This window comes from Macaca nemestrina, chromosome 4 (assembly GCF_043159975.1).
Source record: "Macaca nemestrina isolate mMacNem1 chromosome 4, mMacNem.hap1, whole genome shotgun sequence".
In the NCBI taxonomy this organism is placed as follows: Eukaryota; Metazoa; Chordata; class Mammalia; order Primates; family Cercopithecidae; genus Macaca; species Macaca nemestrina.
The window spans coordinates 155,753,457-155,778,539 of record NC_092128.1 but is presented as its reverse complement, the minus strand read 5'-3'; the positions used below and the strand labels follow the sequence as shown (position 1 = coordinate 155,778,539).

The following is a 25,083-nucleotide window of genomic DNA, read 5'->3' as shown; positions in this document are numbered from 1 at the left end:
AGCTCAGCTTCTAGTAAACTGGAAAAAGCAAAGGATTTGGATGCTGCACAGGGGAGAGATCACGTGAAAGGTCCAGAGACAATCCCTCCCCTGCCTGCTCCCCCTGGAACCAGTTTCCTGAGCCATCAGGCTGTTTCTTTAGAGACCGTGGCCAGAAAAAGGAGCCCACTGGGGCTTCGATATGGAAAGTGAGTTTTCCTATGTGCAAAACAAAAGAACTGAAACAGACACACACACCCTGTGCAAAAGCTTCCTTTTCAAGCCAGCCTTACAAAGAGGAGTTTTTAAGCCAACCATCTGCTTCCTCTGTTTCGTGTCCACCTAGCTCTAGGATCCAGAAGGGTCAGAGATGGAGGGCACATGTGGTTCTGATTCTCAGGGCCAAGGGCACAGGACCCAGCACAGCTTCTTCCTGGACACAAACAGCTGGGACGGCCCAGAGATATCATTTGGCTCAGCTCATACTCAGGGTCCAGCCTGGCCCTAAAATAAGAGCTTTACTGAACCTGCCTAGAGCCTGGGAGCTGGGGAGAAGCCCAGAAAGGATATGAGGAGTTTAGCTGAAACACAGTTGCCACCAAGGCAGCACAGACAGGAATGGGAGGCTCTGAGTTCAGTCAGGGGGGAAGGGAAGCAGCATCTGTGGTTCCTCAAAAAGCTAAATATGGAATTACCATACGACCCAGTAATTCCATCCATCAGCATTTGCCCAGGAGACTCAAACAGACACCTGCACACCCATGTTCACAGCAGCACTAATCACAATAACCAAAAGGTGAAAACAACCCAAGTGTCCATCAGCAGACAAATGGATACACACACAGGGTGTGGCCGTGGAGTGGAATATTACTCGGCCCTGAAAAAGGAAGAAAGTGTTGACACATGCTATGCTGTGCATGTGCCTTGAAAACACTGTGCTCAGTGAAACAGCCCATCACAAAAGGTCATATATCGTGGTTCATTCAAGTCCTATAATGACTTACATGAAATATTTAGAATAGGCAAGCTCATAGAAAGAGGAAGTAGATTGGGGTTATAGGGGGAGATAGGACTGACAGCTGAATAAGTTTGGGGCTTCTATTTGGAATGAGGAAAATTTCTGAAACTAAGGGTGGTGATAGCAGCACATCATTGTGAATGTAACTAATGCCACTGAATTAAACACTTTAAAATGGTTAAAATGGGCCAGGCAGCAGTGGCTCATGCCTGTAATCCAATCCCAGCACTTTGGGAGTCTGAGGCAGGCAGATCACCTGAGGTGAGGAGTTCGAGACCAGCCTGGCCAACATGACGAAACCCCATCTCTACTAAAAATACAAAAATTAGCCAGGTGTGGTGGCTCATGCCTGTAATCTCAGCTACTCAGGAGGCTGAGGCAGGAGAATCGCTTGAACCCAGGAGACAGGTTGCAGTGAGCTGAGATAGCACCACTGCACTCCAGCCTGGGTGACAGAGTGAGACTCCATCTCAAAAAAAAAAAAAAGAAAAGGTTAAAATGGCAAATTTTATGTGATATGTATTTGCCACAATGAAAACAAGAGCGAGAGAGAAGGCTGGTGGGCAGGTCCACGTGCCATTTTTTAGGGTTTGGATGTAAACGTTGCACATGCAGGGAGGACAGATGTTGGAAATGAGATGGAGCTACAAGTTCATGAACCCCCACTTCATATTCCTCCCAAGGTGTCCAGGGAATGACTCTGCCCAGCATCCCTGCAACCACGCCAGCCAGGTGACCAGTCATGGCCCGCGCTCGCCTGTGGCATGTGACACTTCTGAAATGAGCCGGTGACAAGCCTGGGCCTCCATGAACATGGAAGCCTGTGTTGCTGGCCGAGCCCAAGAGCTAGGCGGCCTGGGTCTCTGAGCTCCCCCAGGCCATAGCGTCTGGCAGAGGGGCTCACGATCGAGGACAGCCTCTGAGCTCCTCCACGCCACGGCGTCCGGCAGAGGGGCTCACGATCGAGGACAGCCTCCGAGCTCCCCCACGCCACGGCGTCCGGCAGAGGGGCTCAGGACCAAGGACAGCCTCCGAGCTCCCCCACGCCACGGCGTCCGGCAGAGGGGCTCAGGACCGAGGACAGCCTCCGAGCTCCCCCACGCCACGGCGTCCGGCAGAGGGGCTCACACGGCATCAGCCGCAGATACCGGAGATGATCGGGCTGCAGCACATCCCAGCCCATCCTCAGCCAGAGCTTTCCCGTCCTCGACGCTCTCAATGACCCCAGGCTCATCGGCCAGAAGATGGGGACACAGAGATTTCGTGTGAGTGGTTCTGTCTGACAACTCGGTCAGGAACTGAGGCGACCGTTCACCACCTCCTTCCTCAGGTTGAGGACCTGAGGGTTTCTAAAGGGCCCTGAACCCCCCACTTCTTGGTCCCTCCATGGCCTTCCCCAGGCTCTGCAGAATTCAGATTCTGAAGGTGGGCGTGGATGTCATCTGGCCAGAGCCGGGCTTTTGATAAGCTCTGAGCTCATAGGCTGCCTCTGGAGGGAACAGCTCAGGGGCCTCCCCACACCCGAGTGTTTGCCTCTCACTGCGGCTACTTCGAGAGGAACGAGCCGCACAGAGGGACAGGTGAGCTCCAAAGAAGCACCAGAACCGTTGGGAACTTCAAGCACACGTTTGGGTGTTTGGATGGGTTTTTTGGGGTTTTGTTTTGTTTCTGTTTTGAGACAGGATCTCGCTCTGTTGCCCAGGCTGGAGTGTGGTGACGCGATCTCAGCTCACTGTAGCCTTGAACTCCTGAGCTCAAGCACTGCTCCCACCTCAGCCTCCTGAGTAGCTGGGATTATAGACATGCACCACCAGGCCCGGCTAATTTTTTTAAGAGATGAGGTCTCACTATGTTGCCCAGGCTAAAACACATGTTTGAATCCCAGGAAGATTCTGAGATCTCCATTTTCCCGGCTACCATCCAAGCAATGCCTTGTTCCCTGTGGCCCCAGCACCTCCACAGGCAGCAGGTGCCTGCTGAAATGAACAAAGCTGCCCTACCCTATGTTCACCAGCTCTCCCCTGCCCCAGCTATGCCTGGAATGGGCCCCAGGCCCTTCGCTGCAGCTCTGCCATGCCTGGAACAGCCTTGCTGACTCTCACCTTTCTGCCCATCCTGAGTGAAGCCATCTCATTCTATGACATGCAGGCCTCTCTCGATGTCCTTCACCACACACCATCTCTGAAAATGTATGTGCTTAATGACTGCAGGCTGCCTGCTCCCCGGGAAAGCCAGCCCCACGAGGACAGAACCCATTCCCCACCCAGTCTGTGTTCCCAGCACCCTGCACGGAGCCTGGCACACAATGAATGCTCCGGAAGTATTTGTCATCTTAACTTCTGTGGAGTTCTGTGGAACTGATTTTTTTTTTTTTTTTTTTTTTTTTTGGGACAGAGTCTCGCTCTGTCGCCCAGGCTGGAGTGCAGTGGCCAGATCTCAGCTCACTGCAAGCTCCGCCTCCCGGGTTCACGCCATTCTCCTGCCTCAGCCTCCCGAGTAGCTGGGACTACAGATGCTGGCCACCATGCCCGGCTAATTTTTTGTATTTTTAGTAGAGACGGGGTTTCACTGTGTTAGCCAGGATGGTCTCGATCTCCTGACCTCATGATCCACCCGCCTCGGCCTCCCAAAGTGCTGGGATTAAAGGCATGAGCCACCATGCCCGGCCTTTTTTAAGACGGAGTCTCGTTCTGTCACGCAGGCTGGAGTGCAGTGGCGCAATCTCGGCTTACCACAATCTCCGCCACCCGGGTTCAAGCCATTCTCCTGCCTCAGCCTCCTGAGTAGCAGGGATGACAGGCGCTACTGTGCTCGGCCTAATTTTTGTAATTTTAGTAGAGACAGGGATTCACCATGTTGGCCAGGCTGGTCTTGAACTCCTGACTTCAAGTGATCTGCCCACCTCGGACTCCCAAAGTGTTGGGATTACAGGCGTGAGGCACCACACCCGGCCTTGTTAAACCAATTTTGAATTCAGGTGCAAAGCTGTGCTCTATCCACCATACTGTTCCCACATGTGGGAATATTTGAGCCAGAAAAAGAAAATGTTAGACAGTCATCATTACCGTTGCTATAAATAAAAATAATAGTTGGGCGCGATGGTTCAGGCCTATAATCCCAGCACTTTGGGAGGCCGAGGCAGGAGGATCACTTGAGGTCAGGAGTTCGAGACCAGCCTGGCCCACATGGGGAAACCCCCGTCTCTACTGAAAATACAAAAATTAGCCGGGTGTGGTAGCGGGCTCCTGTAATCCCAGCTACTGGGGAGGCTGAGGCAGGAGAATCGCTTGAACCCGGGAGGTGGAGGTTGCAGTGAGCTGAGATTGCACCAGTACACTCCAGCCTGGGCAACAGAGCGAGACTTCATCTCAAAATAGTAATAATAATAATAATAAATAATAAACAATAATAACAATGTGCTCACCCAGACCAGAGTCCTGGTCCTGCAGCCCATTCCTGGAAGAGCTGAGTGTAGACCAGCCACCTGCTGGGCCCGATCTGCAAACTGAGGCCCAGAACGCAGACATAAATCTTCTAAGCACAGCAGCCAACGTTTAGGGTGCCTGCCCAAATGACGACCACTCTGCATTGATTGAAACTCCCTCCCCAGCATTCAAAGATGTCATGGTTCTGTGATCTGTCTCCTGTCTCCTGCCTACAGATGACAGCCCCAGGACGTGCTACCCATCATGATGCAAGGTGAGCATGGCTGAAGCCCAGCTGTATGTCCACAGTGCTTTGTCCACCCAGAGCACCCCCTTCTAGTTGGCACAAAGGACCGGGTTCGCAGGGCCACACTGGACGCCGGCCTCATCAGCCACCATCCTTTCCTGAGGACTTGAAGCTGCATTAAAAATGAACAGCTTGGCCGGGCACAGTGGCTCTCACCTGTAACCTCAACACTTTGACAGGCTAAGGCAGGAGGATCGCTTGAGGTCAGGAGTTCGAGACCAGCCTGAGCAACATGGCAAGACCCTGTCTCTACAAAAAATTTAAAGGCTGGGCGCAGTGGCTCATACCCGTAATCCCAGAACTTTGGGAGGCCGAGGCGGGTGGATCACTTGAGGTCATGCGTTCAAGACCAGCCTGGCCAACATGGTGAAACCCCATCTCCACTAAATATACAAAAATTAGTCGGGTGTGGTGGCACACGCCTGTAATCCCAGCTATTTGGGATGCTGAGGCAGGGGAATCGCTTGAACCTGGGAGGTGGACGTTGCAGAGAGCCAAGATTGCACCACTGCACTCCAGCCTGGGCAACAAGAGTGAAACTCCATCCCAAAAAAAAAAAAAAAAAAATTTTTTTTTTTTTTTTTTTTTTTTTGAGACAGAGTCTTGCTCTGTCGCCCAGGCTGGGGTGCAGTGGCCGGATCTCAGCTCACTGCAAGCTCCGCCTCCCGGGTTTAGACCATTCTCCTGCCTCAGCCTCCCGAGTAGCTGGGACTACAGGCGCCCGCCACCTCGCCCGGCTAGTTTTTTTTTTTTTTTTTTGTATTTTTTAGTAGAGACGGGGTTTCACCGTGTTAGCCAGGATGGTCTCGATCTCCTGACCTCGTGATCCGCCCGTCTCGGCCTCCCAAAGTGCTGGGATTACAGGCTTGAGCCACCGCGCCCGGCCAAAAAAATTTTTTTTAATTAGCCAGGTGTGGCGGTGCACACCTGCAGTCCCAGCTATTTGGGAAGTTGAGATGGGAGGATCACTTGAGCCCAGAAGGTTGAGGCTGCAGTGAGCTATGATGGTGTCACTATACTCCAGCCTGGGCGACAGAGTAAGGCCTTATCTTTAAAAAAAATAAAAAATAAAAAATAAAAAAAATGGACAGCTGGTCTGTGTGGCCAGCAGCTGTGGACCAGGGACCTCCTGCCTCAGGGCTGAGTCTGTCTGCAAAGAGGAAGCTGCAGAGGCTCCAGTGAGGCATGGCTGGGACCAGAAAGGGCTCTCTCTTCCTCAGGGTCCCTCCGTAATCTTCTAAACTGAATTTTTAACCAGGTGAACATAACATCCATTCAAAAACGACATTTCAATTGCATTGTAAATTGATGTTTAAATTCAAGTTAAATTCAAATTAAAATAGTCTTCAGCTCTTCAGTATCTGGCTCCTCCTGGTGACCACTGCCAGGCGGACACCTCTGTGCGTGTATCCCAGGGCCGCTGTGAGCAAGTACAGCAGGTCCTGAAACAACAGAAGTGTATTGTCTCTGCAGTTCTGGGGGCCAGAAGTCCAAATCCAGGATTAGCAGGTGGAAATCAAGGTGCTGCAGAGCCACGCCCTCCTCGCCTCTTCCAGTGTCTACGGCCCTCCTCAGTCTGTGGCCACATCTCACCAATTCCTGCCTTGTGGTCACATGGCCTCTTCCCCTTCTGTGTGTGGAATCTCCTCCTGCCTCCCCTTAGAAGGCACATGTGATGGTATCAGGGCCCTCCTGGGAAACCCAGGGCCACCCGCCCACCTCTCACTTCATCACATCTGCAAAGTCTCTCTCTGCCACTCAAGATGACACATCCAGGTCCCAGAGACAAGGATGTGGGTATCTTGGGGAGCCTGGACACCTCCCAGGATGGAGTAGCCATGCCCAGCTACTCCAACCACACACAGCTACTCCAACCATGTCCAGGCTAATCCTGAATTCCAGCCACACCCAGCTACTCTAGTCACATCTAGCTACTCTAGTCATTCTCAGCTATCCATCCATGCTTAGTTACTCTCACCACAATGAGATACTCCAGCCGCACCCAGCTATTCCAGCCACACCCAGCTTCTCTAGCCACATCTAACTACTGCAGTCATGCCCAGCTACTCCATGTATGCCTAGCTACTCTAGCCACACCCAGATATTCCAGCCATGTCCACCTACTCCAACCAAACCCAGCTATTCCAGCCACACCCAGCTATTCACACCATGCCCAGCTACTCCACCCAAACCCAGCTATTCCAGCCACACCCAGCTACTCTGGCCACATCTAGTTGCTCCATCCATGCCTAGCTACTCTAGCCACACCCAGCTACTCCAGCAACCCCCAGCTATTCCAGTCACACCCAGCTACTCCAGCCACATCTAGCCACTCGTCATGCCCAGCTAACTCTATCCATGCCTAGCTACTCCAGCCACACAGAGCTATCCCAGCCATGCTCAGCTACTCTAACCACTGGTCAACCACAGAGGTAGCAGGTGTTGCTGCTTGAGGTAACTGGGCACCCTAGACCCAAAGTATCCAGCCTGAACCGGGCACATGCTCTGGATGAGATAGCGTATTTCAGCATGATGTGAGCGGCTGGGAGCCAAGGCCCCTGAAGGCCACTCCTCTGCATAGCCCCCTGCCACCCTTTCTGAGTGAGATTCCAGCAAAATGTATCAAAAGCCCGTTACAAACACGCACCCCAACACCTATCAGGATCTTAATAGGCCAATCTCTGACCCAGCAACCAGAATGACAGGAGTCTCCTGCCTAACCACAGAGTTACTACTCACAGAAACATTGTAGCGCAGAGAAATTAGAATCCTCCCACGTGACCTTGGCAAAGGCAGCAGTTAATAAACTCTGATTCATTCTTACAATGGAACACTGTGCAGATACTCACAACAATTAGATTTGTACTTATACGGAAGGACTTCTTAGACCCATCACCAGCAAGGAGCAGAGCACAGAACAATATGTCTAGTGTGCTCCCAGGGTCCCCACCTGCGCTCCTGGGCACACACCTGCAAACACAGAGGGCGGCTAGAGCCCCCCCGGACCACCACACAGTCGCCCTCCAGGAGGGGGAGAAAAAGACACTTTCTCTTTGTATTTTATACCTATGGAGGTCATTTAGATTTTATATAGAACTAGTATCAAAATGTCTCAGTCAATCTAATAAAGAATTATAATTTGTCAAATAATTGTTTTAAAAGAGAGAATTTTCAATGTTGCACATCCTTTGATCACATCAAGGAATTTACCTCAAAGAAAGAAATGAACAAGTACTCCAGGATGAAAACGCAAGGATGACCACCAAATGTTCATAAAATTAAAAATGCAGGCCAGGCGCAGTGGCTCACGCCTGTAATCCCAGCACTTTGGGTGGCTGAGGCAGGTGGATCATGAGGTCAGGAGTTTGAGACCAGCCTGGGCATCATGGCAAAACCCCATCTCTGCTAAAAATGCAAAAATTAGCCGGGTGTGGTGGCGGGTGCCTGTAGTCCCAGATACTCAGGAGGCTGAGGCAGGAGAATTGCTTGAACCTGAGAGGCAGAGGTTGAAGTGAACCAAGATCTCACCACTGCAGTCTAGCCTGGCCAACAGAGCAAGACTCTGTCTAAAATAATAATAATAATAGAGATTTAAAAAATGCAAACAGCCACAATAGGAAAACATCTAATTCACACAGAAATTGACAGCACAGACCACTGCAGAACCCTTACTGGCATGGAAAGATGTTAAGGACGCCCTGAGTGTAAGAAAACAGTGTAGAATGAGATGCTATTACAGACGGGATCTGTGCACAAGGTCAATCCTTAACGACTGCCCCCCAAATATCCCCAAGGATTATCTCTAGGCATCAGATGGAGACATTTTTGCTCTTAATCTTTTCAAACTTTTCTGATTTTTCCAATTATGTCTATGATCACCATCCCCACATATGGCACCCAAGCCCCTTCACACTCGGCCTTTTCCCTGAATAACCCTGACCTCCTCTGTCCCCTCACTGTGACCCTGCAGACCTCATCTGCTGTCACCTCCTGCCTCGAGCTTCCAAGCTCCCGGCACAGGCAGGAGCCGCAGGAAAGGTACATCCTGGCCCCATCTCCCCCGCGAAGCGGTGAGCTTAACAACGGCGAGGCACGTCCATGCATACGGAAGAGGCCGGAACACGAAGCCCACAGTCATCACACCACCCGTGCCTTTCTAGGTATAGCGCGCGGGGGAACCGCAGATCCAGACCCGGTATTTGAGGAAGGCAGCCGGGTCCTCCTAGAGCAGGGATTCAGCTCAGCAGCAGGGCAGGTGCACGCAGCGTAGTATTTCGGGAAGCCACCCCTGCCTGGCGAGCCCACGTTTCCAGAGAGCTGTGACACGCTTCTCCTGGCACTGAGCATTCCGTGATCCACGGCCCGTGAGTCAGAGAAATGGCAGAGCCTCCCTGGAGGCCGGGGAGGGCGGTGGTGATGCCGGGGCGGAGGACGAGTCTGCCTACCTCCTCTCGTTGTCATCCAGGTGAGCGAAGAGCACATTCTTGGAGATGGCCTTGGCCAGTGCAGTCATGGTCTTGTAGTCCTTGGGAATCACCTAAAGCAGAACCAAAACATCACCACGTGAGCCACCCTGTCCTGATGCTGTGACGCGGCCTGAAATCTCCCCATTCCACCCTCAGCTTGCCGTTATCAGGCAATGGTACAAATATGCAATTTGAAGTTTAATGTGCATTTCTCCACTATTTTTTCTTTTAAACAGTCTTGATCACAGCTCCCTGCAGACCTCCTGGGCTCAGGTACTCCTCCCGCCTCAGCCTCCCAAGTAGCTGGGACCACAGGTGTGCACCACCACGCTTGACTAATTTTTTTTATTTTTACTAGAGATGAGGTCTCAGTATGTTGCCCAGGCTGGTCTCAAACATCTGAGCTCAAGCAATCCTGCCACCTCAGCCTCCCAAAGGGCTGGGATTACAGGTTACAGGTGTCAGCCACCGCACCAAGCCTCTTTTTTTTTTTTTTTTTTTTTTTTTTTTTTTTTTTTTTTGAGACGGAGTCTTGCTCTGTCGCCCAGGCTGGAGTGCAGTGGCCGGATCTCAGCTCACTGCAAGCTCCGCCTCCCGGGTTTACGCCATTCTCCTGCCTCAGCCTCCCGAGTAGCTGGGACTACAGGCGCCTGCCACCTCGCCCGGCTAGTTTTTTGTATTTTTTAGTAGAGACGGGGTTTCACCATGTTAGCCAGGATGGTCTCGATCTCCTGACCTTGCGATCCGCCCGTCTCGGCCTCCCAAAGTGCTGGGATTACAGGCTTGAGCCACCGTGCCCGGCCTCCTCTTATTACTTTCGAAATGCAGTCACGTGTCATGTAATGATGGGGAAGCGTTTCTGAGAAATTCATCATTAGGCAATTTCATCATCGTGCGAATATCACAGAGCAACAGACACAAGCCTAGCTGGTGTAGCCTAACTACGCACTGAGGTTAGAACGTGACAGAGCCCATCACTCCTAGGCTACAAATCTGTACAGCATGTGGCCATCCTAACACTGCAGGCAGCTGTAACACAACGCTAGGTGTATCTAAACATATCTACACAGGCCGGGAATGGTGGCTCACGCCTTTAATCCCAGCACTTTGGGAGGCCGAGGCAGGTGGATCACCTGAGATCAGGAGTTCAAGACCAGCCTGGCCAACATGGTGAAACCACGTCTCTACTAAAAATACAAAACTTAGTTGGGTGTGGTGGTGCACACTTGTAATCCCAGCTACTCGGGAGGCTGAGACAGGAGAATCACTTGTGCCCGGGAGGCGGAGGTTGCCAGGAGCCAAGATCCTGCACTCCACTGCACTCCAGCCTGAGTGACAGAGCAAGACTCCATCTCAAAAAAAATAAACAACTAAACAAACATATCCACACAGAGAAAAGACACAGTAAAAAATACAGTATCATAATCTTACAGGACCACGTATATGCAATCTGTCAACAACCGAAGTGCGGTCATGTAGTGGGTACCTGTATGCAGTATGCTGTTATTGGCTGCAGTCACCCCACGGTGCAAAGATCTCAAAACCCATTCCTCCTGTGTGTCTGTCTGTCTGTCTGTCTGAAACTCTGCACACTTTGATCAATAATTCCCCACTCCCTCTCTGGATGAATCAGAAGCACTATGAACACCTCAGATGCCAGGATGTCCCCCCTTAAAATAAAACCATGCAGGAAGGTCGTTTAGGCCATAATGAGAGCTAGTGTGGTGCTCAGGCCACCCGGGAAGTCCCTGTCTGTCCAGGTGCAACAGCAGACCACGTAGGCTTAGGCGTGCTGTGTGTTTAACGCATAGAGCCCCTGTGCAGACGTCTTTGAGAGACAGCACTCCAATCTCCTAAAAAGTCACTTCAATTCTAATGCTTGAAAGTGTTGGCTGGGCACGGTGGCTCACGCCTATAATCTCAGCACTTTGGGGGGCTGAGGCAGGTAGATCACCTGAGGTCAGGAGTTCGAGACCTGCCTGGCCAGCATGGTGAAACCCCATCTCTACTAAAAATACAAAAAATTAGCAGGGCGTGATGACAGGCACCTGTAATCTCAGCCAATCAGGAGGCTGAGACAGGAGAATCACATGAACCTGGGAGGCAGAGGTTGTGGTGAGCTGAGATCGTGCCATTGCACTCCAGCCTGGGAAACAAGAGTGAAACTCTGTCTCAAAAATATATATATAAGTGTTTTGTTTTCAAATCCTTTCTATTTACAGAGGAGTTGCAAAGATCATTCCCGTGCACCTTGCAGGTCCCCTGATGTTACCACCTTACATCCTAGGATGCATTTATCACAACCAGGGAGGCCATGTCGATATGTGACATGCACGAGCCCCACACCAAATCTGTTCTTCCTTTGTTTTGCCTGAGTGGCCTTTTTCTGTCCCAGGACTCTGTCCTGTCTCCCCTGTGCCCTCTGGTCTGCGACAGTTCTTCACACTCTCCTCATGTGACATGAGCAGGGCTCGTCAGGCATTCTGCAGAGCGTCCTGCAATTTGGGTTTATCTGAGGTTCTTCTCATGGTTAGACTGAGGTTCTGGGTCTTGGGGAGGTAGACCCCAGAGGCGGAGTGCCCTAATAAAATGTTTAACAATGCTTGTGCTAGCTTTAATTAGCTGATTATAAAAGTATTAAGGGCCGGGCGCAGTGGCTCACGCCTGTATTCCCAGCACTTTGGGAGGCCGAGACAGGCGGATCACAAGGTCAGGAAATCGAGACCATCCTGGACAACATGGTGAAACCCCGTCTCTACTAAAAATACCAAAAAAATTAGCCAGGCGTGGTGGCGGGAGCCTGTAGTCCCAGTTACTCGGGAGGCTGAGGCAGGAGAATGGCATGAACCTGGGAGGCGGAGCTTGCAGTGAGCCAAGATCGTGCCACTGCACTCCAGCCTGGGCAACTGAGCGAGACTCTGTCTCAAAAAAAATAAATAAATACATAAAAAACAAACAAAAAAGTACTAAATACTGGGGAAAGGAATGGGGTGTGTGTGTTTAGGAAACAGAGTCTCAGTTCTGCAAGGTAAGAAGGTTCTGGAGATGGTGGTGGTGACGATTCCACAACAATGAGAATGTGCTTAACGCCACTCAACCATGCACTCAGAAACGGCTAAGAGGGTATTGGAGACTGACTTGTGTCTCCCCAGAAATTCACATGTGGAAGCCCTAACCAGCTATGGTATTTGGAGAGAAGCCTTTGGGAGGTGGCTGTGGCTGTGGCTGGATGGAGTCATGAGAGGAGGGCCCTGAATAATGGGATTTGTGCCGTATAAGAAGAGACCAGAGAGGCTGCAGGAGCATGGGAGGCACACAGCCCAGGACAGTCTCTGCTGACTCCAAGGACCTAGGTGCTAGCGAGTCCCTTCCCTTCCCTGAGCCTGCGAGGATCCTAAAGCCGCCCTGGGGCTGCAGAGACCCCACACAGAGCTGCTCCCATAAATTCGAGCTCAGTTCATCTGGCAAAGACAGTAACAAACCAATCCCGCCCAGAACTGCGTCCGCCATCACCCACGTAGTCCTCCCTCCGACCAAAATGACACTGAGGCCCCAGGAGAACGAGGGTGCCCTGTGGGGGTCCAGGGAGCTCACGGGTGACAGCCACGTGCCGAGGCCTGGGGACGGGAACCCCGTGAGCCTCACCTTCCTGACATAGGACACGGCGTCCTCCTCGGTGTACACCTCAGCGCTCACGCCTCCTCGCCGGCGGCGGGCCTTCACCACGGGGTTTGGGGGCGTGGGCGACACCTCCTCATCATGGGAGTCCGACTGTGAGTTCGACTTCTGCCGCGCCAAAATCTGCCTGTTTTCTTCCTGTGTGGGAGAGGAAAACACAGAAAGGAAGTAAGAACCTGGCTGTTGTGGCCGGGCACAGGGCTCACGCTGGTGATCCCAACACTGTGGGAGGCCCAGTGGGAGGATCGCTTGAACGCAGGAGTTGGAGATAGGGTTGGGCTTTGTGTCCCCACCCAAATCTCATTTTGTGTCCCCACCCAAATCTCATCTTGAATTGTAATCCCCATCATCCCCACGTGTCCAGGGAGAGACCTGGTGGAGATGATTGAATCACGGGGGCAGTTTTCCCCTTGCTGTTCATGTGATAGTGAGGGCATTCTCACAAGATCTGATGGGTTTCTAAGGGGCTCCTCCCCCTTCACTCAGCACTTCTCCTTCGGGCCACCTTGTGAAGAAGGGGCTTTGCTTCACCCTCACCTTCTGCCATGATCGTAAGCTTCCTGAGGTCCCCCCTAGCCATGAGGAACTGTGAGTTAATTCAATCTCTCTATAAACTACCTAGTCTCAGGTGGTTTTTTATAGCAGTTTGCAAATGGACTAATACACCCTGTCCCTACAAAAAAAAAAAAAAGAATTAGCTGTAAGTGGTTTCACCTAAAGTCACAGTTTCTGAGAACCTGTCAACATTTCTGTGTAAGTATCAGTTTTGTGAGACATTAAAAAATAAAGTGGATGAGGCTCTCTGGGTAATTTTTATAACTGTCTGTAAATCCACAATTATCTGAAAATTAAAAGTTTAATTTGCTTTTTAAAGTGGGTGAGAGGCTGAACTGGCATGGGGTTTATGGAGGCTGAGATGACAAGCATCTGGAGGTCTGCTGGGAGGAGGGGACTGGAAGTTGAGCCCCGAGTCACCGTATAATGACCATGGTTGTGTCCTCCACGTGGGTTGGGGTTGCTCCGAAGCCCACCTTGCCTTGAGCTGTGGATGGCAGGACGCACCACCCTGCAGACCTTGCTCCTGCCCACAGACAAGTGCACCAACCACTGTCCAAAGCTCTTCAGCCACTCTTAAGCCTCATGCATCCAGCGTGGTCTTAGTCAGCCTGTGCATTTCAATCTCACCAGGGCCGATGTGCCTTTCCTCCTGCACCTGGAGGACCTCTGTTTGCATAACCTGCAGCCTAAACACTGACCTCCACCACCCTCAAAGGTGGGCTTAGGACCAGGGACGGGGGGCTCTGTGGTCTGAGGACACACCTGGCCCTGAGCTGAGCCCCTTTCTTGCTGCAATTCTGCCTCTTTGGGAAAAGGGTGAAGTAAGAGGTGGGAGGAAGGAAAGAGGGAAGGAGGAAGGAGGGAGGGAGCAGGGCGTAGGGAGGAGGGAGAGGAAAAGTCAGGAATCAGCAGTGCCAGGCAGCCTGGAAAGCCCAGGAGCCTAGTCCCCGTCCTAAGGCCACGCCAGGTAGCCCAACTCATGGGGACCACAGCTGAGCACACTACTTTCCTAGAGTGCTGTGTGACCCTGAGTAAGTTGCTTGACCTCACTGGGACTTATCTGTGAGGGGAAATGAAGACACGTGTCCCTAGCATCATAGCAAGAAGAGACTTCAGGCCGGGTGTGGTGGCTTCAGGCCGGGTGTGGTGGCTTCAGGCCGGATGTGGTGGCTCACGCCTATAATCCCAGCACTTAGGGAGGATAGTTTGGCCCCAGGAGTTCAAGACCAGCCTGGGCAACATAGTGAGACCACATCTCAAAAAAAATGTGTTGGCCAGGCACGGCGGCTCACGCTTATAACCCCAGCACTTTGGGAGGCCAAGGCGGGCGGATCATGAGGTCAGGAGATGGAGATCATCCTGGCGAACACGGTGAAAACCCTTCTCTACTAAAAATACAAAAAATTAGCTGGGTGTGGTGGCGGACACCTGTAGTCTCAGCTACTCGGGAGGCTGAGGCAGGAGAATGGCGTGAACCCGGGAGGCAGGGCTTGCAGTAAGCCGAGATCGTGCCACTGCACTCCAGCCTGGGCGACAGAGCAAGACTCCATCTCAAAAAAAAAAAAAAAAGTATTTTAAGGAAAAGAGATTTCAACCTGTCCTAACAGATACGAACTGCTCTGTGTGCAGAAGCAATGCTGGCTTACGTGTCCTGAGTGTTCACCTTGGTCACTCATGCCCTACTCAGACTCGAGGTAGGTGCGGCCCCCAACCCCTCACACAGATCAGGCACATAAGGCCCTCGCTCTCCCTCCCGGCCTCACCCTGATCCAGCCCCCCGCCTTCCTGATGGTCCTCTGAGGGCTTTGGTCCCCCACAGCTGGGAAGCTTCCCAAAAAAAGATGGCGGCCCCATCAGGCAGGGCCTTGCTTCATGGACCAGGAGGTGGAGGAGGAATTCAGGGGCAACCAGGCCAAGTTCCCTACCAATGCCTTCTGACATCCCAAAACCCAGACATGCCCACCTGTGACAAGGCTGAGACCGCGGTTCTGAGGTGCCCACCCTCCAGGGGCACAGGAGCTCTGACAGATGCAGACACCACAGGTGAAAGTCATCAAGATCCAGACCTGGGACCATGGCAGCCCAGGAGCCTGGGAGCCAGGCAGTCCCCCAAGGCCAGGAGCCCAGGTATCCTGTGGCTGCTCCTCCTCTTCCCTTTTACTGTGGAAATTCCCAAACTACACAAGAGTAGACAGAGTAATACAATGAATCACCAAACGCCCGTCACCCACCCTCAACATTATCCAAATGGAGGCAGTCCTATTTCGTTTCACCTCCACCCACTTCACACAGACACAGACACACACACACACACACAGGATGGAAGCAAATCTCAGATATAGCATTTTAAATACTTCAATATCTATCTCTAAAATGCAACTTGTTAAAACATAACCACAATCCCCATTATCATCTTCTGTGAGTTGGATGCAGTTTGTCCCTCCTGAAATTTGATCCTCAATGTGGTGACGTTGGGAGGTCCATGAATGTAATTTTTTATATTAATTAATATAATTCATGTTACATATAAAATATAATATACATATAACAGTAGGAAGATACACCATGAAAATATCTAAAAAAGAGACAAAAAGAGAAAAACATGTGTGTGTGTGTACATATATATAAAATATGTTTTTTATATATATACACATATAGCAAAAACATTCCAGGAGGCTCAATATCTGATTAACACCAGTTCCAGAAGACAAAATAAAATAGAAATTTGCCAGAAATAAAAGAAAAATTTCCCTAAACTGAAGAATATGAGTGTCTTGGTTGACAGAGCCCACAAGATTTTCATTCCTAGTAAAAGGATCTCTTATACTGTACTTCCAGGGATGAGAATTTTCCAAAAGCTCCCATAGAGAAAAGTCAGGTCACCTACAAAGGACTGACAATACGAATGGCTCAAACTTCTCAAAAGAAACACTAGACACTAGAGGACAATGAAACGAAGCCTCCAATATTCTGAAGGAAACTTCCTTTCAAGCTAGACCTTTATACCCAGCTAAACTAGCATTCATGTTTGTAGTTATAATAAAGGCATTTCCCCAGTATACTTGATCAATAATTTTTAACTTTTAGAATGTGCTTACAGACAAAGCATAAAAGGCATAATTCTAGTTTTTGAAAAAAATATAAATATTATCAATGCAGACAATGCAAAATGAAAAGTTCAGATAACAAAAAGGTAATAAAATTTCAAGAGGAAAGCTAAGCAGGGTGGATATGTGAAGACCTTTGCCTTTTAAAATGGAGAATCAAAGAATATAGTTCACAATGAAATTATAAAGGTGTTAGTGTATCATTTAAAGTTTAGGATTTTAGAAGGGAAATAATAAACGATTTTGAAATGGTGATACAACTATACTGGGAAGATGGAGAGAGAAGATGGGGTCATCTGGCATTGCCCAAAGTCAACAGAGGGTGTTGATAATTTTAGATATTATTTACCACCACTCTGACCCAAGCCAGCATTCATCTCTCATCTAGAATACTGAGATGGTTGTTCTTGCAGTTAGGTATTTTATTAAATCATAAATCAGGTTTTTACTCCTGGTAATGACAAACTAAGTTGTTTAGATTGAGCTTTCTGGAGAGATTGACTAGAAAACCTTGATGAAATGTTAAAAATGTATTTTTGAAAGCATCGGAGAGCTACCACATCAGAGAAGAATTACAAGGCCAATTTCAAGAAGACAGAAACCCAAAGAGGTGAACACAGCACTTGGAACCATGAGAAGTGTCTACAACAAGCAGCCGAGAAATGACAGGCTGAGGTTTCAACAGATTTGCAGAGGTAGGAAAGACCAAAATTGGAACTTAGGGCCTGCCTAGGAAAAGGAATCCTAGTAAATCCTCCAGATTTTGTGTTTGGGCGCAAAAGACTTTCTGTGGACACTAGAAGGAAGGATGAGCTGGGATTAAGCCAGCCTCCCCGGGACTGAAGCTCAGCTCAAATCATCTTAATCCCTAATTGGATCAGGGTGATCCAGGATTGCCAGCACCCCTAGGTTAGCCATTTTTCCAAGGCAATTACAGATTCTCTCAAAAGGAATATATCAGCTTCAAATTTTCTCTTTAATTTTTCATACATAATGTTGGGAACTTGATCAAAAATAACTCAGATACAAAGAGACAAAATCATGTAATCAAAACCCAAGAGAAGCAAAAGACAACACAAAACGATCCCCTCAAGGGATGCAGATCATGGAATTAATGGACGTAGCCTTTAAAGTAATTATGCTCAGTATGCTCAAGGAAATAAAAGATGAAATTGAGAACACTGGCACGGAACTAAGAAAAAAAATTTTTTAAGGCATATGGAAATGCTAGAATCTAAAAAACATAAAAATTGGAACTAAGAACTTGGTGGATGGGTTTAACAGCAAATGAGAAACACAAGGGAAGAAATTAATAACCTGGAAAATAGATTAAAATATCCAGACTGAAGTACAAAGACAGAAAAGGAAAGCAACTATAGAAAAGTGCTGAAGAGCATGTGGGCTATGGCAAAAAGCTCCAGTTTATGTGAATTTGAGTTCCAGATGATGGGGAGAGAATATGGCAGAAGCAATGTTTGAAGAGATCATGATGAAGAATTTTCCTAAACGAATAAAAGACATCAGGCCACAGACTCAACAAGCACACAAACTCCCACACAGGATAAACCGGCATAGCGTGGTAAACCGCAGGAGCCAAAGACAGAGAAAAACCTAAAATGCAGCCAGAAAAAAGACATTACCGGCCGGGTGCGGTGGCTCACGCCTGTCATCCCAGCACTTTGGGAGGCCAAGGCAGGTGAATCACCTGAGGTTGGGAGTTTGAGACCAGCCTGACCAACATGGTGAAACCCCGTCTCTACTAAAAATACAAAAATTAGCCAGGCGTGGTGGTGCACACCTGTAATCCCAACTACTCGGGATGCTGAGGCAGGAGAATCGCTTGAACCCGGGAGGCGGAGGTTGCAGTGAGCTGGGATTGCATCACTGCATGCCAGCCTGGGCAACAGAGGGAGACTCTGTCTCAAAAAAAAAAAAAAGAAAGAAAGAAAGAAAAGAAAAGAAAAAAAAGACATTACCTCCAAAAGGGCATCACAGACCTGACAGCTGACTTCTCAACGGAAATAACAAAAATCAGAAGACAAGAAAGATAGCATCGAGGTTCTACTCCTCATCCACTAACTGTCAACCTAGAACTCTATACCCAGTGTGAAAACAGCCTTCAAAAATGAGGGTGAAATACAGCCAACTGCAGACAAACACACTGAAAAATCCATTCCCAATAGGCCCACTGGCAGGAAAACACTAGGAGCTATACCTCAGACAGGAAGAAAATGACCCCTGGGGGAAACTTGGAAATGCTGGAAGAAATGAACCAAAGAACGTGGAAGTGTGGGGGTAAATCTACACACGCGCTAGCCACATAAAATACAACACAGGCCCGGCGCGGTGGCTCACGCCTGTAACCCAGCACCTTGGGAGGCCGAGGAAGGCAGATCACCTGAGGGCAGGAGATCACCTGAGGTCATAAGGCCAGCCTGGCCAACATGGTGAAACCCCATCTCTACTAAAAATACAAAAATTAGCCAGGCAGGCACCTGTAATCCCAGCTACTCGGGAGGCTGAGGCAGGAGAATCACCTGAACCCGGGGGACAGTGGTTGCATTGGGGCGAGATGGTGCCACTGCGCTCCAGCCTGGGTGACAAAGAAACACTCCACCTCAAAAAAAAAAAAAAAAAGCCGGGTGCAGTGGCTCACGCCTGTAATCCCAGCACTTTGGGAGGCCGAGGCAGGTGGATCACGAGGTCAGGAGATTGAGACCATCCTGGCTAACACAGTGAAACTCCATCTTTACTAAAAATACAAAAAATTAGCCGGGCGCGGTGGCGGGAACCTGTAGTCCCGGCTACTTGGGAGGCTGAAGCAGGAGAATGGCGTGAACCCAGGAGACAGAGCTTGCAGTGAGCTGAGATCACACCACTGCACTCCAGCCAGGGCGACAGAGCGAGACTCCGTCTCAAAAAAAAAAAGAAAAAAAAAGAAACCCCATCTCCACTAGAAAAATACCAAAAAGTAGCTGGACGTGGTGGTGTGTGCCTGTAATCCCAGCTACCCAGGGGGCTGAGACAGAAGAATCACTTGATCTGGGAGGTGGAGGTTGCAGTGAGCCGAGATTGCACCACTGCACTCCAGCCTGGGTGACAGAGTGAGACTCCATCACAAAAAAAAAAAATGTAAGACAGATTGCACACTCCCCTGCCCACTAGAACCCTCCAATGGCCTCTGATCTGAGTTGAAACAGAATTGTTTATGTCAACCGGGAAGGCCCTGCGTGATCCACCCTGAGCGCCATTCCCCTCACCTGCCCCAGGGCTCTCTGCTGTCCTCCCACACGAAACACACTCCCGCCTTCCACTTGTGATTCTCTGCCAAGGACAGCCTTCCTCGATGTCTCAGGGCTCCTCCCTTCCCTCCCTAGGTCTCCACTCAAATGTGACCTTCTTGGTGCAGGAAAACCCTCCCATCACGCCTCTCCTCCCCTCCAGCATTCTGCAGTCCTCTCAGTAGGGGCCGCGGTCTCACAGTTACGTATCTGATGTACTTTGCATCTTAACCGTGGTTATTGTCTGTCTCCCTCACTAGGATACTGCCTGGGCTTGATTCACAGCTAAATCTCTGGTGCTTAAAACAGTGCCTATGTACAGTGAATGCTTAATACGTATTTGTTAAATAAATATCAAAGAGACAAGATCATGCAACCAAAGAGACAAGATCATGTGATCAAAGAGACAAGATTATGTGATCAAAAATCAAGAGAAGCAACAGACAATAGAAAGAGATCCCCCCAGGGGAAGCAGATCATGGAATTCATGGACAAAGACTTGAAAATAATTAGGCTCCGTATGTTTGAGGAAATAAAGGACAAAATTGAGAACACTGGAACAGAACTAAAAGGAAAATGTTTTCAAAGCCAAATGGAAATGCTCGAATCCAAAAACATAATAATAAACAAAAAAAGTATTTCAATTTTTGAAGAAAACAAAATTTTAAATTCACATCACAGAGTAACCCAAGATATATTAACAAAATTGTAAACACTTTCCTTCTTTTCTTACTTGGTATTTTAGCTAGGCTTTGACTACAACCACACAACAAAAGAAAAAGATGGGGAGGATAAGGAGGGGACGGGGAGGAGAGCCTGCATATAAAAAAGAACCCAAAGAGAACACTTTTTTATTTTGAGACGGAGTCTCACACTCTTCACCCAGGCTGGAGTGCAGTGGCGTGATCTCAGCTCACTGCAAGCTCCACCTCCTGGGTTCATGCCATTCTCCTGCCTCAGCCTCCCGAGTAGCTGGGACTATAAGTGCCCACCACCACATCTGGCTAATTTTTTTGTATTTTTAGTAGAGACTGGCTTTCACCATGTTAGCCAGGATGGTCTCAATCTCCCGACCTTGTGATCCGTCCACCTTGGCCTCCCAAAGTGCTGGGATTACAGGCGTGAGCCACCACACCCAGCCAAGAACACATTTTTTAAAGAGCTGAGGGAGGGAGGCCAGGCTTGGTGGGCTCACGCCTGTAATCCCAGCAGTTTGGGAGGCCAAGGCAGGAGGATCACTTGAGGTCAGGAGTTCGAGACCACCCTGGGCAACATGGTGAAACCCCATCTCTACTGAAAATACAAAAATTAGCCAGGCCTGGTGGTGTGCTCCTGTAATCCCAGCTACTCGGGAGGCTGAGGCAGGAGAATCACTTGAACCCAGTAGGCAGAGGTTGCAGTAAGCTAAGGTCGTGCCACTGCACTCCAGCCTGGGTGACAGACTGAGATTCTGTCTCAAAAACAAGAGCTAAGAGGGGAAGGGGGTGAGAGTTGAAAAATGACCTGTTGGGTGCCATGCTCACTACCCAAGCGGTGGGGTCATTCATATCCTAGACCTCAGCGTCACCCGAGTGGTGGGGTCATTCATATCCTAGACCTCAGCGTCACACAACATCCCCATGTGACAAACCTGCACATGTACCCCCGAACCTAAAATAAAGGTTGGAAAAAAAAGAAGTTAAATAAGAAGCCATCAACAACAACAGAAAAACATTTCAAGTGCTGAGCTATTGGGATCAGCGTGGAATTTCTTCAACTTCGTGCGTGTTGCTGTAATGTTAACACAACACAAACAAATTGGAAGAAACCATGTCATAATAAAAGTAAACTATTGTGTGCCACCGTGCAGACATAAACACCACTAAAACCACCTAAATAAATAACAAGTCCCAGAAGCAATGTCCCCACCAGCTGCACAGCCAGAAGACGGGGCTCCTCAGGAAGGGGCTGGTGCTTCTCAGACACTCAGAGGCCTGAGTGTAAAATAACGCAACGCCCAGCAGTCCTGGGAGCTGCACTGAATGGGCGTTGGCTCTGAGGGTGACCAGTCTCCACTGCATCCTCCTCACCGGGCCTGGCAGCTGGCGTCTCCACTGCCGGCCACCCCACGCTCCTGTCAGCCTGCACTTGGGAACCCTCCTTCGCAGTGGCCCACTGCAAATCCAACCCAAAGGGTCCCACACCCACTCAAACCGGCCAATGGAAATGGGTTTCCATCCATGAAATGAGCCCACAGATGATGGGGAACCCGGCCAGGCCAAAATCAGGAACTCTCTATCAATCGAGATGTCTCCTCTAAAAACCGTGAGATTCCAAATCCCCTGCCTGGTCAGGAGGGGTGTAGGAGGGCAGCTTAGATGGAGAGGGAGGGCCTCCACTCCCAGGGACGAAGATGCAGCCAGGGCCCCCCAGCGCACCCCAGCCAAGCAGGGAGAGCAAACGAAGACAAAAGCCGGGCATTACCAGTGGATCCATGTCCACACGCCCTTCCGCCTACACGCAGTCCTTTCGGACAGCCCAAAGTGGGGCAGACACCCTGCCAGGTGCTGAACGGCACGTGGCCTCCGTCCAGGTCTCCATGGAGCTGTTGGAAGCCCAGCGCCGTGACCTCACACGGTCAAGAGCGGTTCTCTCATGGACAAAACGCCGGGGAGGGGAATCCAGGGGGCCGTGGGGATGGCCCAGGGGGCTCTGCAGACACCAGCAATCACCTCCTGCGGAGATAGCGTGTGCCCTGAACTCCCTGCCAAGTAAACACCTCATCCCTCTCCAGTCACCATGACAACAGGCCATCTCACAATCTCTCAGAATGGCATAGATGCCTCCCTGGAGCTGCAAGTCCCTTGCTCACATCCATCCCCAGGCTGAATCACTGGGAGACAGAGATCAAGGGTGAGATGCTGCAAATACGTTCTCGTACCTTTACGTCCTTCTAATCGACCTCGGGGATCGGCTGCACAGGACCCACTCAGGGAAATCATTACATCAGCATCCGTTGCTTCTACACAAACCAGGAGGTCTCACTAGAAACGGCAGGTGGGCCAGACACGGTGGCTCACGCCTGTAACCCCAGCACTTTGGGAGGCCAAGGCAGGCAGATCACCTGAGGTTGGGAGTGCGAGACCAGCCCGACCAACATGATGAAACCCTATCTCTACCAAAAATTAGCCACGTGTGGTGGTGGGCGCCTGTAATCCCAACAACTTGGGAGGCTGAGGCAGGAGAATCGATTGAACCCGGGAGGCAGAGGTTACAGAGCACCACTGCACTCCAGCCTGGGCAACAAGGACAAAGCTCTGTCAAAAAGAAGGAAGGAAGGAGGGAGGGAAAGAGGGAGGGAGGGAGGGAGGGAATGAAGGAAGGAAAGAAGGAAGGAAGGAAGGAGGGGGAGGGAGGGAGGGAAATGGCAGGTGCCTGGGCAACAAGGGTGAAGCTCTGTCAAAAGGATGGACGGATGGACGGAAGGAAGGAAAGAAGGAAGGAAGGAAGGAAGGAAGGAAGGAAGGAAGGAAGGAAGGAAGGAAGGAAGGAAGGAAGGAAGGAAGGAAGGAAGGAAGGAAGATGGCAGGTGCATCACAAGTGAGGGGTGAAGGAAGGAAGGAAGGAAGGAAGGAAGGAAGGAAGGAAGGAAGGAAGGAAGGAAGGAAGATGGCAGGTGCATCACAAGTGAGGGGTTCCAGGCCTTTGTTTGTAGAAATTACTAGAAATAGTAGCAATAATAGAGGTAGAAGTGAGTCGGCAGGAACCTGAAGCCTGGGAGTTGAGAGAGGTCGGCCACAACCACTCCTCGCAACCACTCCTCGCAACCACTCCTCGCAACCACGGTGAAAATTGTTTACATCAACACTGAGGCTCTGCAGTCACCTGGGAAAAACAGAAGCCGCGGGCAAAACTGCACTCATCATACCAGAGTAATTTTTAGGCAGTTCACATTGCCTCCTGGAGGGTGGGGAGGCAGGGACACAGCTGGAGGCCAACTCGGGCACTCAACACAGGTTTAGTCAGAGAGAGGGCAAGAGGCAGGACAGCCCTGGACAGGGAAAGGTAGGTTCTCAACCCCATAGTAGGAAAACCCAGGGCTTCATCCCAGACGCCCTGCAGGCTGGAGGGGGCGAGAAGAGAGAGTTTGTTTGAGCAGGTGAGTGGGAATTTTTTTTTTTTTTTTTTTTTTTTTTTTTTTTTGAGACGGAGTCTTGTGCAGTGGCGCGGTCTCGGCTCACTGCAAGCTCTGCCTCCTGGGTTCACGCCATTCTCCTGCCTCAGCCTCCTGAGTAGCTGGGACCACAGGTGCCCACCACCACGCCTGGCTAATTTTTTGTATTTTCAGTAGAGATGGGGTTTCACCATCTTAGCCAGGATGGTCTCGATCTCCTGACCTCAGGTGATCTGCCTGCCTAGGGCTCCCAAAGTGCTGGGATTACAGGTGTGAGCCACTGCGCCCAGCTGATTTTTTTTTTAATTGAGATGGAGTCTCGTTCTGTCGCCCAGGCTGGGGTGCAATGGCGCAATCTCGGCTCACTACAACCTCTGCCTCCTGGGTTCAAGCGATTCTCCTGCCTCAGCCTCCTGAGTAGCTGGGACTACAGGTGCGCACCACCATGCCCAGCTAATTTTTGTATTTTTACTAGAGACAGGGTTTCCCCATGTTGGCCAGCTGGTCTCCAACCCGATATCAAGTGATCCTCCTGCCTTGGCCTCCCAAAGTGCTGGGATTACAGGCGTGAGCCAGTGTGTCCTGCCAGGGTTTTTTTTTGTTTTTGTTTTTGTTTTTTTAATTGAGGTAAAAGTCATGTAACTTAAAGTTAACAATTAACCATATTAAAGTGCACAACTCAGCTGCATTGACACATTCACCGTGCTGTGCAACCACCACCTCCGTCCAGATCCAGGACCTCTGCAGACGCTGTGCCATTCAGCAGCTGCCCCCCGATGCCTACTCCAGCCCCTGACAGCCCTGAATCGGCTTCCTGTCTTTGTGAAACTGCCTGTTCCAGCTACTTCACAGAAGCAGAATTGTGCATTTGGCCTCTTGCGTCTGGCTCATTTCACTGGCATTACGTCGCCAGGGTTCATCCGCGCTGTGCCGTGTGTCAGGTGCTTCACTCCTTTCTGCAGCTTTCCCTTGTATGGAGAGGCCACATTGTTTGTCCTCGTGAGCTGATGGACATGTGGGGTTTTCACAACATGGCTCCTGTATGCAGTGCTGCTCCGAACGCTCATGTAGAGGTATGTGTTTGAAGACCTGTTCTCAATTCTTCAGGGTG

At 50.2% G+C, this 25,083-nt stretch overlaps 1 protein-coding gene across 1 annotated transcript in view; it reads right to left on the bottom strand.

Annotated features, from left to right (window-relative positions):
- Positions 1–25,083, bottom strand: part of LOC105483430 (protein kinase cAMP-dependent type I regulatory subunit beta) — a 192,910-nt gene that overhangs the window by 145,968 nt on the left and 21,859 nt on the right. Inside the window, 2 exon segments of the mRNA XM_011744336.2 lie at positions 9,175–9,266; positions 12,841–13,011. Of these exon segments, the coding sequence (XP_011742638.1) occupies positions 9,175–9,266; positions 12,841–13,011 (263 nt within the window).